At 39.4% G+C, this 20721-nt stretch overlaps 1 protein-coding gene across 1 annotated transcript; it reads right to left on the bottom strand.

The window, feature by feature from the left end:
* Window positions 1-17: 17 nt before the first annotated feature.
* LOC133409098 (vesicle-associated membrane protein-associated protein B/C-like) lies at window positions 18-17809 on the bottom strand. The gene is made up of 6 exons (XM_061688667.1): window positions 17575-17809; window positions 8381-8533; window positions 4252-4355; window positions 4057-4137; window positions 3666-3845; window positions 18-2245 (listed from the first exon to the last, which is right to left on the bottom strand). The coding sequence occupies exons 1-6, from the start codon at window positions 17630-17632 to the stop codon at window positions 2090-2092; spliced, it is 732 nt and encodes a 243-aa protein (XP_061544651.1). The 5' UTR covers window positions 17633-17809; the 3' UTR covers window positions 18-2089.
* Between the last annotated feature and the right edge of the window lie 2912 nt (window positions 17810-20721).

A 20721-nucleotide genomic window follows, 5' to 3' on the forward strand; every position in this document is an offset into this window, starting at 1 on the left:
GACTTCACACAGTCACATTGGGACTTTAATTCCTTTAATTTATTAAGATGCTACATAGTCCAACCAGGTGGGATTTTGCTTTTATACACCAGAGAGACTACTTGACTAGGAATATTTATGTTTTTCTTCTTCTTCTCAGATAGACATATTTGTTTACATACATACAAAACAGTTGCTCAACTGCTTCAGGTGATGGTCACTGTAGTGTCTTGCCTGCATCAACAAGTATTTACATGTAGAATTGTCATCGTGTGGTTCAGCCTATTTGCAAATTGGTGGTGCATCATGGCAGCATAGTGGTGTTAGTTAGATTTTTTGTTTTTGTTTTTAACACACATTCTGGTAAAATTGCAGTATTTTTCTTGTCAGATGTCCCCACGCTTCAGTGAAAAATACATTTTTCTATAAGTATTTACTATATGACGCACGTCCGGCCCTCCGACTACTGAGCTGATCTCAGGTTTGCTCTGCCCTCCACTCAGCGAGTCTTCCTCAAACCACATAGCACAAATATACTGTAGTAAGAACTCACGCCTTTAAATTCACTAGGAAAATTAGCGTTTTTTTTTCTTCATTATTTGTTATTCGTTTTATGCAAATTTGTGAGATGAAACAATTTTGAACGTGATTTATCCATTTTATTTCTAAATCAAAAATATTCACTGGCTCCAGAACAGTACGTTGTCATGGTGTGGTCCCTCGAGACTTTAGCCATATATGTAGATGTATAAATATATAGCGATACAAGAATATCACAAGCTTCACCTTAGTGAATTAAACAACTTCAAATGCCTTTAGGATTATAATGTGGACGAGCAAAACAGATGCCCGAACAAATGACCACAACGGAACATGTGGAGATACAGTGAAGATACAAAAAAAAAAAAAAAAAAAACATTTAAAACAAATTGGACATCAGGCGAAGGCATCTTACAACATGACACCATTTGCTAACTTACATTTGCCCGGAGAAAAAAAAAAAACTTAAATGTATGGCCCAGTAGGAAAAGATGAGGAAAAGCTGCGCACATCGTGTTGTTAATGTTGCCATGGAAACAAAATAACCATCGTTTCTGCATGCACCTTTTACATGTGTGTGTATATTTCCAGGCGTGCGTTATGTGGATACATATACGTGTACTGTAGTGTCTATCGGCCTGAGGAACAACAAACTCACCCAAACAGGTCACAAGGCAAAGCGTTGGCCTGGTGAACATAGACAGACACCATCGGAAACCTGAAAAAATCTGGAGCTGGTTTTTCCTGGCAGCGGCATTAAATCTTAAATGCACTTTTACAATGTAACAGGAAAAAAAATTAAAATAAAAAAAAAAAAGATCACAAAAATGAAACAAATGAGAGGGAATAAAAATATCAGAAAACATAACTGCAAACCTACAGCCAAATAATGACACAATTAACACCATTATAAAAGCAATTAAATTAGATTCCAAAAAGTCCAGATGCAACATTCAGCTGTGAACACATGCAAACAAGATCACCTCCACGTGGAGATGTACTGTAGTGTTGGGAATAAGGTGAAACTAAACGGGACGTACATATGAGTTTTGCACACTGATCAAGGTTGTTTGTCAATCAAAGTGGATTTTAGTGAGTCCCGCCTGTCTGGATGATTATCTCCTGAATCTCTCCCATAAGGGGGTTTAAGGTGGGAGGATCCCCTTTGGGTACAGTATATCGTGGAGGTGTGTGTGTGTGTGGGGGGGGGGGTTACTCCTGTCATTGAGAAAAAACACCAAACGCATCTCGCAAATTTTCTGCTATGCCCCTCATAGAATTTGGTGAGAAGGGACAAGATTGACTTGAATGCGATGATCAGGCAAGGTCTGCAACAGCTTGTTCAGAAGACGGTGAATTATTTTCATGTTTTTGTTTTTTCTTTCTTCCCCCCATACATTACCTTTATTGTTTTTTACTATAAATCAGGCTCAATTCAAACAGCTTCCTCCCAACAACGCATCCCCTTTCACATCAGATATGTCATTTCTGATCCTAAATCCTGCAATCCCCCGAGGAAAAAAAAAACATGCTGTGGCCCCGCCCGCCCCAAACCAGACTATGCCACGCTCTACAAGACCAACTTGCCCACGATGACGCCCAGCAAAAAGAAGAGGATGATGAGGGCGGCCGAGCGGGCACTCAGGCCTTCGTCCTTCTTCAGGCTGGCCGAAGAGTGCTGGGAGGACATCACGTTGCTCTTCCTCATCCGCAGACCGTCGTCCTCCTGAGGTCAGCAGACGAGGAAGGCAGGGGAGATGGGTTCATGAAAAGGCCGTTTTCCAGAGGAGATGAGATGGCGGACATGGAGAAAAGAGATGATCGTTAAGTCATCCCAGGGTTTTTCCTGCATGTAAACTTTGAAGGCAGCCACCTCCGCCTCATTCCGGGCCACCTACTGCTTTAAAACTTATTATTCACCAGGTGTCATTTTTAACTGCAATTGTGGTATTACGCTACAGTGATGAGATGGCGATGTATCAGAAACCATTCAAAGTTTCTCCTAAAACCGTCAAAGAGCTGCGAATGACGGATTTTCATTCCTACTGCAAATGTTTTAGATAGTTATAGGGATTTTTAAACAGGCAAATGTCTTTGTTCTCTAACCTAGCACATCTGATTTCTCAGAAAAATACTAAACCAACATGAGTAAAGTGACTTTATAAGATATCTTTTCCCTGAACTTTCCAGATCTTCTTAAAAAAAAAAAAAAGAAAACAGCCAGCGGTTTTGATCCACAGTGGCTGGGCAAATTCACATGGCTCGGACAGACTAAGGAAGGAAGGCATGTTTTGTAATAGATGCCAGATGTATTATGGCCCTCCACAAACCATAGGGCAGATAACTTAATGACAGCTACCCATAAGCCAGCAAAAGAAAAAGAACAATGCTTTAACTCTAAAAGTTATTTTAAAAAATGTCTTATGTATTTATACAATTTTAGGTAGAACCATGCACTGAACTATAAGGAGTATTTTATTGCATTTCACCAAAAGAAAAATAGCAGCCTTGAATGCTCTACCTATGGTTGTGAAATTTGTCAATGAAATGCTCCACTACCATTTAACAGGGCCACATTTAGCCAAGTTTAATCTGATTAATTTTGCTGTTTAACTGTCCACACACACAATCTATTTTTATTTGATCTCGTATCGAAAATTCCTGTATTTTGATTTTGGTGTAAGATATGATTGAAGAAGGTGTTGAAGAACAATGAAATGGATGTACATAAGTCACAGAAAAAGTATAAGTCAGAGGTGGAAGGGGGGGCACTGCACACACGTGCGAATGACCAGAATGGTGCCACCTCTGCCTCAATTTGACCCAGGAAAAACCCTGCATCCTGTCCATAAGATATGACTATATGTAAGTATTAGTTCAAATCAAAAAGACCTGCTTTATTCTGGTGCTCCAAAACCTTGGCGGCAGGAGTAGCCAACAGTTACTAGGCTAGAGGGGTGATGGGGGTAGCATTTTAGGTGTGGCGGGTGATGTTTATGACACGTATGACCAAAGAGGTACCTCATTTATCATAGCAGTTGATGGTGGTTGAATGTACATAAAAGCTATAAAGTTCACATAAACTACAGTACAGTAGGTACCCGACAGACACACTGCCATCACGTTTTCGCAGGCGCGCCACTCACCCTGATCTGTTTGTTCTCTTCCCGTAGCCTCTGAGCCTCCATCTGGAGCCTCTTGCACTCCTCCATTATCTTCTTCACCTCGCCGTCGTCCAGGGTGGAGCTCATCGACTTTGGCGGCAGCGAGGAGGACTCGGACTTCAGCAAGCTGGACGACATCATCTTGTTGGACTCCATGTCGTGCTGGTTACACAGAGTCAAGACGAACAGTAAGTCGACAATTGCTGTTCCATTCTCACTGTGACAGCGCCTGTCAAGCCAATCAGTTGAGCAGACTCAACCAAGGCCCAGACTGTCGACATTGTATGGAGACGCATATGATTCGCAACTATCTAGTGATCCGGTTTCGGAACAGGGGTGACGTTAAGAAAATAATTTTTAAAAAAGTGCTAACCGTCTTTTCGTTCTCCGCTGGCATCTCAAAAACACACCTCAGCTTGGAGTCCATAAGCTCCTCCGGCTTTGCCTCCTTCCACTAAGGACAGGAAAACAAACACACACACGCACACAGTAAGGTCAATTGAATCATGACATTCACTGTAAAAGAAGCAGTTTATGTTACTAATTGTGGCACAACGAACACACTCACCACTCCTTCCATGTCGGTCATGTCCGGGGGCGCTAGCATGGACTGAACCATGAACTTGTGTTTGCTCTTCTCGTTGGGGTCGTAATCAAAAGGCTGCAGCATGACTGAAAGACACAACAGAGACTGAAACACCGTACCAAGATAAGGGTAGAGTTCTTATAAGATCCGACTGTCTATGAAACCATAAAGGTGCTGGAGTTTGATTTGCCACAGGATAGAATAAATTCTGTGTTCTTGACTTTATTATTGAGTATCAAAACACTCGACAGTGAAATACGGGGTTCCTTACTCGGGCCCCCCAAAAAACTGGTGTCTTTAATCTAATTCCACGTTAATGTTACCATGACGGTCAAAGAGTGACAGATCTACAAATACCCCTAGGGGTTAATCGTTCTAACAGCTTCCAAGCATGTTCCCCCTCTTTTTCTTAGCATTACATATTCTCCTAACAAAAAGCAGGTGCTGCGCAGGAATACCGCTTCCGATGGCCACCTCAGTCGGTGGTGTGCTATTTGATGTTGTTCCAACGGCTGAGAAAGTATTTTAAAGCTGTAACAATGATTTACAATAATCACTTTCTTAAGCCAGGTCTGGCAGTGCATAGAGGATGGCTCCAATGCTTGCTAATGGGGGGGATCATTTCTCCTTAGACCACTTTTTTTTTTTTTTTTAATGCGGTTGTAACTTAGAGACGTATTGTGACATCGGCGCAGACTAAGTCCAAAAATCCTGTTCTGTGGCTTTCTCTCAAATCAGATGACCTACTAATGTCACAGCCGGTGTAGCCATCAAGAGAGTTGTCATTCGTGGCACATGGCAATTCTTCCTCGATCAGAGATGTAACACACCGTTACAGGCATCAGGGCGGCTCAGTATCACAAAGCAGAAACAGACGGCATGAACAGATTGGGAACGTCCTGTTCAATCAGGCCCAATTTACAAAGCAATCCAACTTGGGTCCGAGGGGACGCCACTTGAGAACGGAGGCAGGAAAGCGTGTAAATTCTTTGGGCAACACAGTATCACATTAAAGGGTTTTATAGCCAAAACCCCAAGGGGGGAACACATTCCCATAGTAAGAGTATTTGGAGATGTTTGGGGATTTTTTTAAAACCATTTTTGATACAAGGGCTTTTGAGCACAGGCCAAATAATAATAAAAAAAAAAAAAAGGCATTTGTGCTAATTGCTAAATTAATCGCATGAGTTGATGTTTTTGCCCCACAACGGGCCATCATTTATAAAGCAGGGAGGTTAATTGTAGGCAACATAGGGAAGCAGGATGATGACAAGTTTGCACATTAATGACAAATGGAACCATTACAAGGGCGAAAAAGTGGGGGTGATGAAACCTTCCTTTCCTTACACTAAGGACAGCGTTTTAAGTCCACATCCTTTCAAATAAAAATATCGTCACTGACCAATATCGACCACAGAAACGCTATTAGAACACAGTAGTCCAGGACTCATATTAATGTCCATTTAGTACAACTGCATTATTTGTCCTTTGACATCTTAAAAGTGATGCATAAGCTGCTGGGTAGTGTTGTGGGGTTTCGGACAAAATGTCTTTTGACAGCCACCCGTGTCACGACTTGAGTGACTTGAGTAAATGTTGCCTTAAATTACACATGACGCCATAACCTCATCACATTTACACTTTACAATTACTACTACGTAATATGTGGCTTTCTGTCACTGAGGCGAAAAGGCCAGTCTAAGGTCAGTAAATGTGGAACGGAACTACAGGGAGCGAACAAAGATATGTGAAGTGAAGCAGACTCGTTGGTCCGCGGGGAAAGCCTGCAAGGATACAGGCACTAACGCCTACAATATGTATTCATATTCGGGCCTCTCAGCCTAGCAGGATCTCTTTCTCCTGATTGTGCTCTCGTGGGTGCACTGTGTCCAAATGTAAATCAAAAGTTCAAGGAAACAGTATTGCAGGGATTTAATGCAGCCCACAGCACTTAAACCCGCCTCCCTGCGGAGGAATTGGGCTAGAGCTCGATAGGTCTCGATTTGTCCCGTTTGTTGTGCTAATGGCAAGCTAATGAGGTGTATTCAGCAATAAATAATTGTTATTTCATATCGCAGCGTGTTATTACGCTCCCGGCCTCCCTCGGAATTTTGCCCGTCTCGGAATGTCAGACAAGAACGTTCCCAGAGGAAACCCACTGTTTGTGGACACAGAGATTTTTCAAACATTCGTGGCCCATATTTTACCACTGGATGCTAGATAACACCGATTCCAGCACGGAAGCATTCCTGCGGTCGAGGCTATGTTTAACATATTCACTTACGGCCGGGTCAAGGGGGCCAAGCTTGCTTTTCGCTTTGCTAGTCACGAATTCACCTAAGCACTAAACTCCCACAAGATGGCACCAAAGCCCAGGCTAATAGTGAAGTAGTAATTGGTGTCACGGAAGTACATAGGAACCTTGATTTAACGGATATCGGTTGTAATTGACAGAAAATAGTGTCCAGTTGTCACTTAAACCGCCGTTGACAAAGTCTGTTAGTTCCAGAATTGTCATTGTTGTTTATTGGCACTGTGGTGCAATCAATTGGCAGGGACTAATAAAGGTATTTCTTAGTTGTATTTCTTCTACACGAAAGGAACCAATCAAAGCAGATTCAAAACTGGGTCAAACAGAATTAGTCAGAGGGGCCTTTTCTGGACACAAGTATGACAAAAACCAAGGTGTTTTTGGAAATGACATTGACACTTTTATACTAAGTCCATGTGAGAGAATCACTCTATGGCGGTCTCATTAGTCAAAAATATGGGACATTTTAGCGTAATGTTGGACTCCCTCGAGACGGCTTGCGTGATGCTATTTTAAAAACTGCTTGTTTGCACAATATCTTTACAAAAAGGAAAACATTTTTGCTGATGTCGCCATGGCAACCATGCTGCTCGGGTTTAAGGCAGGCAGAGCGACACCACGGATTGATGTGAGGTCACAAGACGACTGTATGTAGTAGCAGATTCTATTTCAGCCAGGCACGAGTGCTGCTGGAGGATGAGGGAAACCCTGTTTTAGACTATATGTCTGTGTAAAAAGACGTCTGTTACCAAGGCAACATGACCTAATTAAGGCAATCTCAAAAGGAAATTGCATTTATGTATAATTGACATGAAACTTCTCGGGATACACAGGCAATTCCTTCTATTTATTGAAAAATCACACATTGGGTTGTGGAAAAGGTTAAAAAATAAAAATAAAAAAACTGGGACCCAAATCTGTGGCAACTACAATAGCTCAGTGGACCGTGTGCTTTTGCCACCCACTGCTGACTAATATCTGCAATTACACTGCGTGAAGTTGAGGAAAGTATTGAAGTATACACACCCACGTCTGCCCAGACAACACAAATACACATATTCAAAAACAACCGCTGTAAAGCTAAACTACAACAAAGGCATAAACAATGTAATATGGTTTACTAGGTAATTTTGCTAGATTAGAGGTGTGTCCAACTGTCCATCATTAAAGGGAAATTAAGCACAAAAATTTTGGGGGGCAACAATATGTTGTATGTGCACCCACCAGTCTAAACACGGTATTCTGATTAATGTTGTGTTCGTGGAATAAGACTTAAAGTGAGGAATTCATCAATTTTCACCAATCCCAGGGGGCAGCCATATTGAGCAATATCGCCCTCTGCTGTTGAATGAAATGAACGTCACAATCAATCACATCCAGCCCAGCTGACTCTGGACGAGAGCCGGGGTACAACCTGAACTAGTCGCCAGCCAATCGCGCTTTCCTCTTTAAATAAGCAAAATAATTGCTGATGGCAGAGAGAGGAGTAATGTGGAGGTTACCCTCACTTAAATCAATGCAGGGGAAGAGTGAGCCAGGGTCAACTGGACGCTACGTAATGTTAATAATTGTATAATTTATATATTTTGCGTTACCGCCATGTTTTCACTACCCGGTGTTGTTGCTTGTGGCGACATGCAAATTGTTATATGTGCTCCATGAATGTAAACGGTCATTTTGGGATATGTGTCACTTGAACTGTGCTTGGGAGTAGAATTGGATAAGGTCACTAAACTTGAATTGGGCACTTAAGACCTGAAGTGTAAATCCAGCTTTACACACAACAGAAAGTGTAATTACCCGAGACATTGATGGAGGTGCCCGCATCGATGATTCCGCTATTTGGCCGAACGCAGTACCGGCGTGGCGCGGTCGTCTTCACCTTGAAACACACATTCCGGTCTGTAGGGTTGGCGAGCTTGAGATTGGTGGTGACTACGTCGGAGAATGGACCTATAAAAGAAGAGAGGACGTGTGAAATAGCTGTTGTTGACAATTGACTGCAGCAGACTCTTAAGACAGGATTCAAACACAATCAACAAAATAACTGTGTGACCTTTTGGGTTTTGGGTGAACTATTATTATTTTCAACCATAACACTCATTATTTCCTAAAAGGATGTCATGTTAAATATTGTGTAAAATGTACTTTTTAAAGGCTTGTATCCAAATGATGCCCACCCATCAAGTGTGAAATTAAACAAGTAAAATTTTGTCATCTGCCTCGTTATGAAAATGTGGCATTGACATAGGACCCATTGTGCAATTTTAATAATCGCCCTCACACCGGATTTCACCTCTCATGACCAGATCCAGAGCCACTTTCAAGTGACAGCCGGACTATACCTTTTGTCACACTCTCATGCAGAAAACACATGAAAATGCAGATAAATCTTTGAGCAGTACACCATCTTGGAGCAATATTACAGCTGGTTTTAATCCTGTCTTAAAGTCTTTTGATTAGACTGGTCGGTCTTTTCTAACTTAGGTCAAGTGGCCGGAACTTTGTTGACTGGGAGCAATGCCAAGCTTTGGGATCAGGCTGCTTTCATACCAGTAATTTATATATATATATATATTTTTTTTTTTTACAAACGCGTTTGATAGCCACCACAAAGAACTAGAGGCGCCTTAACCACCTGATTTATCCGAAATCGATAAATTAATTGAGACTTTGATTCTGAGCATATCTTGTCGTGTTGCTGGTTAAGACATTATTTGTTCACCAGATGCTGGAAGCCCGCCCGACAGAACGCAATCCCCCATCATTTTGACTTATCATCACTTTGGTTATTTGTCTGACAATTTCCCCCAGACCTGCGACAAGACTGCAGAATTTCCATAAGTTGCCTGGTGAAATGTATATCCTGATGACTAAAACTGCTGAGTATATTAGTCACCTTCTGTCAAGTGAGGGGCCATGAGGAATGAAGGTACAGGCTGGATTCCTAAACCTGACAGGCACTGCGCCAGCACCGCATGATTCACATTAGTCAGGACAGTGGGGGGAGGACTAAAATAAAACAATAAAATCTCAGAAATCATAGCAACAATCATATTGAGCACTTCTCGCATTTACAGTGGTGTGAAACTGTTAGCCTTCTTCCTGATTTCCTTTTGTCACACTTAAACGTTTCCCATCATCAAACTAATTTAACACAAAATGCAGTTTTTAAATGAAGGCATTTATTATTAAGAGACAAAATCCAAACCTACATGGCTTGCTATTAGGCTAATGATATACAGTTTTTAAATCGCTCTGAATTTTTCTACAACCAACTCCTGCTTGAATGAGTGTTCTATTGAGCATGTTGATTTTTGGACCACAAACAAGACAGAATCCTCATCCCTACTTAGTACATAATTTACAGCACTGCAACATTTACAACTTTTTCATACAAATGAATATTAGGGACACACTGAAAACATGAATCATAATACACTTCTAAGATTAAAGTTGTAATCTCAAGAGAATAAACCTGTATATTCTTTTAGAGGAAAGTCGTAATATTATGAGAATAAAGTTGTATATTTATGAAAAATGTTTTTAAAGAATTCGATAAATATTCTCAGGGCAAGTCACATTTTTACACGTGATTTTCTAAATCTGCCCACAAGCATAATGCAGCCACTGGCTTTTTCTCAAAAGCAGCCATACAATTATTGTTTGGAAGTTCTGATACTGACAATAAAAATTAACGGTTATGTGCCAAAATACTATTTCATCATATTAAAATCTTAAAGTAAAACTTGTCATCTCCACTGCTCACCCTCAAAATTGCAAACCGCTCTCAAAATGTTTCTTCACGGCCCCTTGTAAAAATACAACTATATTTTCGGAAGATTATCTTGTAGTGTAATTTTTTTTTTTACAATGCTTCTCATTTTCCTGTGATCAGCTACTATTTTGCGGTCTTGATTTCTGGAGCTGGCTATTTAGGCAGCAAACAAGCCCTGAATTAATTGTGTCCTCTACTGGTTGCTGTCAAGTGGAAAATTCCATTAACTTCTTGACACAGCCTTATTATATTTGATTCCACATGGAATTCATACAGCAATTTTGGGGATATTTCAATTTGGCTGGGTGTTTTCCCACGTTGTGACCCCGGCCAATCATTTTCTCACACGTTTTATTTTTACATCTCAATGCTACTACAGAGTCAACTATTAAAACCACTCTATTCAAACACAGTTGAGAGGCACATGTACTGTGCACACAGCTCTACTTCAATATTAGCATCTGCTTCCAGATAAAGTTTCATTCAGCTCAGCAAACATCAGAGTGACTGACACTTCCCTCCCATGCTGAGTAAAGATGGAGGCGTGGGGGTTCAGGGGCTGCAGTGCGTTGGCCTAATAGCACAGTTCAGGGATCCCAGTATGGAATTTAAAAAAAAAAAGAAGAAGAGGAATGAAATGAGGTTTTAAAATAATCAAATAAATAATATATAATTATATTTAATTACATATAGTATATATTAATTAAAACTATAAATTCTAGGGATGTAACAATATTCACAACACCGCAATATTAGGAGTGCCTCGATATCATCATGGTCTTGTCGCGGGATAAAATAATGAGCCGTTGTGTTTAAAATTTACCATTTAGACAGGCTGTTACACCCAGACGACAGCGCTCCACTTCCTCATTAAGAGTATAAACGCACCCGAAAGACGCGTAACCCTTTTGCCCGTGTGGGTACGTCACAAAAAAACACGTATTGGCTGACTGGCCCATGTGACCAAAAGGCTGCGTTGGGACGGATGCAGAAACAACCTCGGTGCCCCGAGTCTAGTTCCAATACCGTGAGCTTTCCCACGATAATCGCAATAATTATCGTACCGTGAGATAAATACCGTGATAAAATCGAACCGTGAGCTATAGATTTTATTACATCCCTACTAAATACAGCTGGAAAGATTCTCATTATTTTAAATAAAATGGTATTTTAAGTTGTAAGCATATTACATTCAAAAGCTATCTATTGAACGGTCTTGGATAATCTAAATATGAAACTTTACCATGATGCAGCATAAAATACCCATGATTCTATAGGAAAATAGGTCAACTGCTCCATATTAAATATTTTCAATGATATGATATGATGATATCTAAATTGCTACGAGACATATGAAGGCAATATCTTAAACAAGCATGAATAGTCTCAACATGAAACTTGATTATAATACTTAAATGTAAAAATTAGTACATCTACTCATAATTCCAGCGATAAATATTGGCCCAGTGATTCGGTATTGAATAATATATGTACAAATATATATACTTTACCCTCACAAAAAAAATCTGAAAAAGTTTGTTTTTATCAAAATGACTCACCAGGCAGCTTGTAGTTTTGTTTTGTTTTCTCAGTCTTTTCCTCTCCACATGTTATCGTCCCTCGCAGTGCTAGTACAGCGAAACCCAACGTTTTTGCCTCATAGGTGATGACAATCCCATTGCAAAGACTGCAAAGTGCTTTCCCTGGATCTTAGCGTTTAAAAATAAACAGAGTGGGCATTCATCAACCTGTTTTTACAACCAGGACCGATTCCATGAATTCTTGATCCCCGCAGCCAACCCAGACACTGTTTCGCTATCTATATTATCGAGGATGTATTTTTCCCATGACATAATATTATTAAGCTCAACGCACAAGAGAGAATTTCCTTACCTTTGCTGATTTTACTAATAAATTTAATATGACGTGCACTAATACTCAGTGGTATCAAAGCAATCCCTCAAGGTATGGTGAAAGATGACGGTAAAAGGAATGTTGCTTTATGACAAAATATTACCCAAAATTTCGTCACTTTTTACAGATCATGTCAATTTTATGAATAAAAGAAAAATCCACGAACAGATTCATACAAGGTGCCCTTACAACTAATATTTTCCCTTTATCTTTAAAAAGTACACATAAATTAAAACCTTATCCTAAAGAAATTAAAGTTAGAATTATAACTTAACATCTCACTCAAACCATATCACCAAAAGCTAAAGAAACACATTTCAAAACATTTAATGATAGCTATCCTTGTAATGATTTTTTTTAAGAAAAAGATTCAACATTGAGCAAAACAACATTTTTTTCTAATGCTGAAATAGAGCCTTTAAACTTTTTTTTTTAAATTGTACTTATACCCAAATATTTTGGGAAGCATTGGATACCATTGGATTTGCTACCCAAATATTTTGGGAAGCAAATGGATACCTGAAAATGACAAGGGCCGATCACTGAGTTTAAAAAAAACGATAACCGATCACAAGAGCAACGTGTCCATTTAAATGACTTGTTCATTTACTGTATATACTTGTGTACTGTATACTGAGTATCTTCTCTAGTCCAGTGAGCCGTGGCACATTAGTCTGCCATAAGCAATCTTCAGGTGTGCCGTGGGAAATTATCAAGTTTTACTTAACTGCTCAAAAAAAAATATTAATTTACAAGAAATAATGTATCTTTGTTCCTGTATTTAGGCCAGTGAGGCATAGTGACAGAACAAATAAATGCTCTTCTATTAGATGGCAGGAAGTACCTACAGTAATTACTGTGTATCTACTTTTTGTGACATTTTTGTTTGTTGGTGTGCCGTGAGATTTTCCAATTGTAAAATATGTGCCTTGGCTCCAAAAAGGTTGGAAATGACTGCTCTTGTCAGGTCGTGTATTCTAATCAGTCAAGTCAAACCAACATTACAACATGACAGAAATAATGGGCGCTAACTTTCTGGAATTGAATTACTTTATTGTAATTAAATTACTTCACACACACACCGAAACTGTAGCGCATGATACGACATAACGCCAGCATGTTTACGTACAACCGTTAGTGCTAGCACTAGCTTGCAAGGCTACATAACGTTTTGTTGTCTGCCTGCGAACGGTATCATATAAAAAGTACGTGAACATGCCTCAAGCAATCATTGAATGAACGTAATCTCCCGAACACTGGTGACCACCCCCACACGTTTTTCCCATTTTGTTCTTATAATACATGCGTCGCAATGTCATCGTCATGGTAACAAGTGTATCTGGTCGTGTTTGAGTTGACAAGATAAAGCCCCGTGATCGTATAAGACGGGATGTGGTGGTATCGGAATACATGATTTTATTGCAGTAGTCTAACATAGTGCAATCGTGAAAGACCAAATTTGTCTTATAGTCTGATCCACGCATTACGTGTTGTCTGTCCCACACTGCCGAAATGTTTATTTTATTTTTTTAAATAACTTCATTGGTTGTCAGATATTTACACTGCTACATCAAAAGACATGCGACAAGGCTAAAAAGAAAAACTAGCTTTTGGAATCAAATATATTGTACACGATGGAGACACGGAGTAAATGTTTTTTGCGGAGCCGATCAATGACGGCAAATTATGACATTAAAGCCGATCAACATAAAATGCGTATTATCGGCTGATACCGATCAAGCCGATCAGATCGGTGTAACGTCTAGCTGTAATACAAAGACATTAATTATGGAATAATAATAAATGGAAAATTATGTATAACACCCTGATTATTATTGCTAAACCATTTATCCATCGTTGAAGATTCATAAAATGTCACCCACTTATTAGTTTATATGAATGAATGGACAAAACAATTTTATGAAATGGGTCAAAACTAAACAAGACTTACTGTGTATGTTTTGTTTTCTGATTAGACCTTTGACTTTTATTTGAGTTATTTATTTTTATTGTTATATGTATTGCTCTCTACATGTTTGATGTATGCTCAGTTTTGGAATGTTGATATTTCCTGAAGATTATTTGTTGAATTGTAATGAAAGTTTGAAAAAAAAAAAAAAAGTTCAACAAAACCACGAACAGGAGTTAGCAGAGGCACGGCGGCTATATTGTATTCTCGCTCTATCATAGAGCAAGAATATAATAATATAATACCAAAAGACTGTACCATACAGTAGCGGTATCACAGTATATTCATTTTACTTCAGTGTTCCCGAATGTCAATGAGAACAAGCAAAGCCGACCAAACATCGCTAAACAAACCAACTAAATCAGAACGTATTCTGCCAATCTTTTTACTTAACCAAACATATTTTTGGGTTGCAAAAATAGCGGAATTCCACTAAATAGCTGACATCTGGCATCCCTTATAGCTGCTTTGGTCATATTTGAACATTTTCATAAAAATATTTTTTATTGATATAGTTAGCCTAATTAGCATAATTGTCAAAGTCTTGTTTAACTTACTGTCACAACATCAATAAATCATGTTTTCTTTTCTTCCAAAAACATTCAACAATGACTTGGGCAATTAGGGTAACACTGTAGCGCATCACTAAGGATTTGAGCTTTGCGCCAGAGGGTGATGATTCGAGTCCCACTGTGGAGAAAATGTTAAATAAATAAATGAAAATTTTAAAAAATTAAATGTTGTTGGTAGTGCTTGGACTCGCCCTCTCTTATTACTTGTACTATTCCCGAAATAATCGTCCAACCAATGAAAAATCCAATTTGATTATTTGAAAACCATCTATTGAATCGATGAGAGTAAGTACACTGGCATGTTTTGGCTGCCGCGTTCTATCTGCCGCGTTTCCCTCCAGAAAACTTTTAGTTTAAAATGGCTTACCTTAACTAGGATCCCTATACGTATCTTGGCCAAAGGGAAAAGCCCGGGTCCGTTTTGGCCCCGTCGGTACCGTAAATCCTCACTGCCTTAGCCTCTCATTATCTTTCACATCAACTTCTCTCCCATTCATTCTGCCAGAAAGGCTAATGGAAACCTCCTTCCTCGCACAGCTCGTTTTCTTTTTTTTTTTTAAACAAACTTTATGCAGATATTTTGATGGAGTTACAAGGCGTACACGCGCAGAAACTATGCGCAGTCAAAATAGCGTCAGCCATAAAAGCTAAACATGGTCAAATAGATATATTTTTTTTTTAGTAAATGCGTTGTGGCAGCATTGCAACTCTTGTCAGAATAAAGTAGCATGTTCTTTGTGATCTGAATGCGACAAAACTGATTCAGCTTTTCTTTTTTTTTTTTTTTTTTTTAAAAAGGTGGACTCAAAAGTCAATTCGACACCTCACCAACTTTTTCGTAGCTGTAGTTAGAGGGATCTTAATCTGCTTTTCTGACTCCCTAACTCAAGAGGTGTAATACTGTTTGCACCTTTCGTCACGCTGACATCTCTCCTTGCATGCCTGTATGTGTGTGATCTGGTTCTCTGTGTGGTGTGCAAAACAAAAATATACAAATGCAAATTGATTTTCCCTTGAGAGATTATAATTAGTATAATAAATAAAATGTTTTGAAAATATGCATTTTTGCCTATTACGGCCAGACTTTAGGAACATCATGTTTTCTTATGGAATCATAAGTACCATAAAAATGACAATGATTCTTTAATACTATTATTAAAAATTAACTAACTAAATGTGCACAAAAGTTTGATTGTTCATCATGTGCTATGAAAAGTCTACACGCCCCTGTTCAAAAGGTGTCTTTTTGTGATATTGCTAAATTAAACTTGAAATAGCTAAAATAAACTTTAAAATTTCTCAAACACGTGAGAAAATGTGGTATGGTCAGATGAAACTAAGACTGAACCTTTTTGGGCATAATTCCAATAAGTACGTGTTGTACTAAAATATACACGTGAAATTGTTTTTGTTGTGTGTATGCAATCAACTTCAACTGGAGTGTTAATAAAAATCTTAAAGCAAGCAAAGTTGGGCGCTTTTTGAGGAACGCTCAGGTAGGGCTGCGTCACACGATGGACTCCGCCATAAAAGGATTCATAAAACAAAAAATTATTAGTGTTATGAATGTGCTAAGGGCTGTAGATTAGTGTTATGAATGTGCTAAGGGCTGTACGTGCTACAGTATAACTGTGCAAAAAAAAAAAAAAAAACTAAGTACAATAGTCCTATGTAGATTTTCAATCATCCATCCATCCATTTTCTATAGCCGCTTCTCCTCACTAGGGTCGCGGGGGTGCTGGAGACTATCCCAGCTGTCATCGGGCAGGAGGCGGGGTACACCCTGAACTGGTTGCCAGCCAATCGCAGGGCACATAGGAACAAACAACCATTCGCACTCACAGTCATGCCTACGGGCAATTTAGAGTCTCCAATTCATGCATGTTTTTGGGATGTGGGAGGAAACCGGAGAGCCCGGAGAAAACCCACGCAGACACGGGGAGAACATGCAAACTCCACACAGGCGGGGCTGGGGATTGAACCCGGTTCCTCAGAACTGGGAGGCTGACGCTCTAACCAGTCGGCCACCGTGCCGCATTTTCAATCATCCAAGTGATGGTATTCTGCAAAGGTTTTTTTTGAAGACATTTCCCCTTCAATCCAAAGGCTTTTTCAGTTCTAAATGTTCAGTATGTAGTCACATCCCAGTTATAAGCAGGTGTACAACCACGTTACCTCAGTTCTCTATTTTCTTTCAAGAAAAGATGATTTAAAAATTTCAAATGGGAGTTGTTCGGGTTATCGGTCATATTAAATATTTTTTTTTTTTTTTTAACGGACTTATCGTAAATCACAAAAAACGCGGCCTTTGAACAGGGGTGTGTAGACTTGTTATATCCACCGTAGTTGTCAGGTTGTCAAGTCGACTGGGGTGAGCCAGCCAATCAGAGGGCGAGCTAATGTTAGCCGGCTACACCTGCTAGAGACGTCGAAACGAACAAATTCACCAAACGCTCAGCAATTTCAAACACATTTCTCCAATTCGCACTTTTGGTGGTGACGTCAAAACATTTTGAGCCCGGTTATGACTTAAAAAGAAAGCGCCTTTGGGTGGGGAATGTGCGCCAGGGCCTTGTGTGTATTAGCCGTCGGATGCTAATCCAGCTAGCTGCTGTCACCTGACCCGCAGTCACTCACGAAGCAACCGGATTCTCTCCGTAGTCGCCACAAAACGAACAAAAAGGGCCCACGGAAGCATCTCACACTAACGTTTGGTGTCGTAACCGTCCCATCCGAACCACCGGGCCCCCCTCCTCCTCACCTCGGAATTTCAGTTCGTGCTGAGGCTCCAAGAGCAGAACCTGTTCCGGCCTGGCCATGACCCAACGAGCTGGTGCTGGAGCGGGGGCGATTGGGGCTGGGGACCCACTTGCGGAAGGTTCTTGTGTGTCACGGACTCGGCGACAAGACGAGCCGGCCCCCCCGGTCACCACTGGAGCTAGCGACGGCTGTTGTGATGCAGCAGCGGCCAGGAAGGGAGTGAGAGGCAGGCCGGTGACGTCACTGCCTCTGCATTGCCACCCAGCGGGGAGGGTAGCAGGGTGACGAAGGGTGACGGATGGGGGGGGGCTTGCTGGGTGACACCCCAGCAACGACAGGCTCCGCGGGTGGGTGCTGCTTTGATGTGATGATCATGTGCAAAATGTGGTTTTTCATATTTCTCCAGGCCCAAGTCACAAGTTGTATTCCTAACAAGTACATTTATTGTAATCCACTGTAATAGCGTGCAAAGTTTGAACGTTAACGTTGCGTTTTAAAATCGGAAAATAAAAAAACTGTACTTCAATCATGATGCAATTAAAACGCATTGCACGCAAGTTAATTGAAAATTGTACCTAACTAAACCATCCATTTTCCGAACCGCTTTAATTCAGTGAGTCTTTGTGTACCCGTACCACAAGTCGCTTTACTATTACCACACTACTGGCGTAGATCAGAAAACAAGAAAAAATAAAATAAAATCATCGAACAAGAACAATCCAGGTGCCTTGACTCAACCTTGCGGATTACCATGACCTGGGTGACTGAGAATCTACACAAAGAAAAGGGATTTTTTTTTTTTTTTTTAGCAAGCTCATTGGTATTTTCATTTTTATTTTATGATATTGTGACAGTGAGTTGAAAATGAAATATCCGGCATTTTCCCACTGTAATTATGTTTTTAATAGCCTAAACATTGGACCCACTTCTAATGAAATACATTGCAAAGTTAACAGTGCAATGTCACATTTTCCTAGTATTCTAGCATACCATTTACAAAAACTACAATAAAAGTGTGTAAGACTTGACAAAGACACACCCTTTTTGTCAATCTTTTATTAATAAAGTAACTGATAATTCCCTTTGTACACATTTGGAAATATACTGCAAACAAGTGATTTTTACAGGAATTTAGTCGCAGTCAATATGAAACACATAAAAGCGGAATACAGTTACCACAGTGCTGCTGATGATATATATCTTAACATTGTCACTAAACTGTTTTAATACGGAATATATTCATTGAATTGTGTGCAATGCAATGTCATATGATGTAAAATATACATAACGTTGACCAATTGTGTTCCCAGGGCCAGCCCAAGACGGTTGGTGTTTTATTTACTGCAACAGTGGCACACACAGCTTCTTCCCATTCCGCAGAATTAGGCAGCCTTTGCAATCACAATTTCACAATCAAGCCTTCCAACATTTCAGCACAGTTAGGCGATTTTCACTTTAAATCATGAAAGTACAGCCACAATCAAGTGTTACGTATGTATAGCTTAGTAAAAAAACAAAACAAAAAAAAAGGCTTTAACGTGGTACCTTAACTGGTCACATCAAGTAGAAGCGGACAACAAAAGAAAATCAAAATAGTTTGATTTCCACGAGGAAAAAACAGACAGACCGCAGAATGTAAGTGGCACAGGGAGTGAATATACAGGTACATTCCAGTAAATTTGTGTCAAAAGCTTAAGTTAGTTAGGTAGTTAAATTTATCCCATTGTAGATATGGACTACACACAGAGTGAAATATTTCATATTTAAAAACATTTTTTTTTTTTTTTTTCATATGCATCAAACAATCAGAAAACAATGTTTAATGTAGAAATTAAGTAGCCCTCTGCTAGGTATAAGTAACATAATTTCTCGTGTATAATGCACACTCATGAATAATGCGCACTCCCAAAGTTGAGCTAAAAATTCTGGAAAACCCCTCTACCTATGTATAATGCATTTTTACAATGCATTAATTTTGCTTCTACTCATATGATCAAAACATGAAGTATTGTCTGTATTTTGTTCGTTTTTTTCAAATAATTATTCTGAAGTTAAGCCCTTTATTTGAACAAATCATACTTTCCTTTTATTTATTGCTCTTATTTTGAAATTCACAGCCCTACTTTTATTTAGTAAATGAGAAAACACACAGTTGTGCTCATATGTTTGATTACCCAGGCAGAATTTGTAAGTGTACAATTATTTTAAAAAAAAACATCAAGGACCAGGCAAAACACATTAAATTTTATTTTAATGGGATTCAAATTAAACTGTCAAGCATTTCAGAAAACCATGATCATTACACAAAGCATAACCATAAAGAAATGAATAATGGTTGTTGCTCAGTCATCAGTCGTATTTAAAAACAAAAACAAAAACAGTATTTCACAATTTCTGCCTGGGTCTGTAAACTTATGAGCACAATTGTACAAATATGCAGTCATAAGTACCCATCATATTGGAATGAAAGTGTTGGCCAAACGTTTTTCATAACCTCTAGGTGGCATACGAGAATGAAAGGGTACAACTTTTTCATAGCCTCTAGGGGATGGTGGCATAGTGGAATGAAAGTGTACAGCTTTTCCATAACCTCTAGATGGCGGCATACATTTATAAAATGTAAAAGTCTTTCATTTTCTCCTATACCGTTGTGTAATGCGCACCATTGACTTTTGACAATTTTTGGGGGAAACGTGTGCGTTATACACGAGAATTTACGGTATTTTGAATTTCTGAAAGGTTTTTATCAATTGATATTTCACTATGACAGAGTGGACATGTTAAGCTTGACCACCTCCAACTACACACATGGTATGATGAAAATTACAAAACGTTAAGTGTAAATGTTTATATCTATCCACTATTTCATGTCACTAAAAACATCAGGTTTTTCTAAAGGGGCAGTTACCCCATAATGACAGGGTGGGCAGCAATTTCAGGGACACATACAAAATGTTGAATATGATCATGAAAATAGAATATATATCATCAACATGATGTGTTTTCTCAACTTTGAGAACAATTAAACCATGTATTTTGAATTTTTTTTTACATTTAGTATCATTTAACCAGCGGCACGGTGGCCGACTGGTGAGAGCGTCAGCCTCACAGTTCTGAGGACCCGGGTTCAATCCCCGGCCCCGCCTGT

This window comes from Phycodurus eques, chromosome 10 (assembly GCF_024500275.1).
Source record: "Phycodurus eques isolate BA_2022a chromosome 10, UOR_Pequ_1.1, whole genome shotgun sequence".
In the NCBI taxonomy this organism is placed as follows: Eukaryota; Metazoa; Chordata; class Actinopteri; order Syngnathiformes; family Syngnathidae; genus Phycodurus; species Phycodurus eques.

What these genes read in the sequence shown, in the direction of transcription:
- LOC133409098 (XM_061688667.1), bottom strand. Translation starts at nt 17,632, where the DNA reads ATGGCCAGGCCGGAACAGGTTCTGCTCTTGGAGCCTCAGCACGAACTG. An exon ending in CACCTCCATCAATGTCTCGG is followed by an intron (nt 4,356 to 8,380) that starts GTAATTACACTT and finishes TGTGTCTTTCAG; the next exon opens with TCATGCTGCAGCCTTTTGAT. An exon ending in TGACCGACATGGAAGGAGTG is followed by an intron (nt 4,138 to 4,251) that starts GTGAGTGTGTTC and finishes TCCTGTCCTTAG; the next exon opens with TGGAAGGAGGCAAAGCCGGA.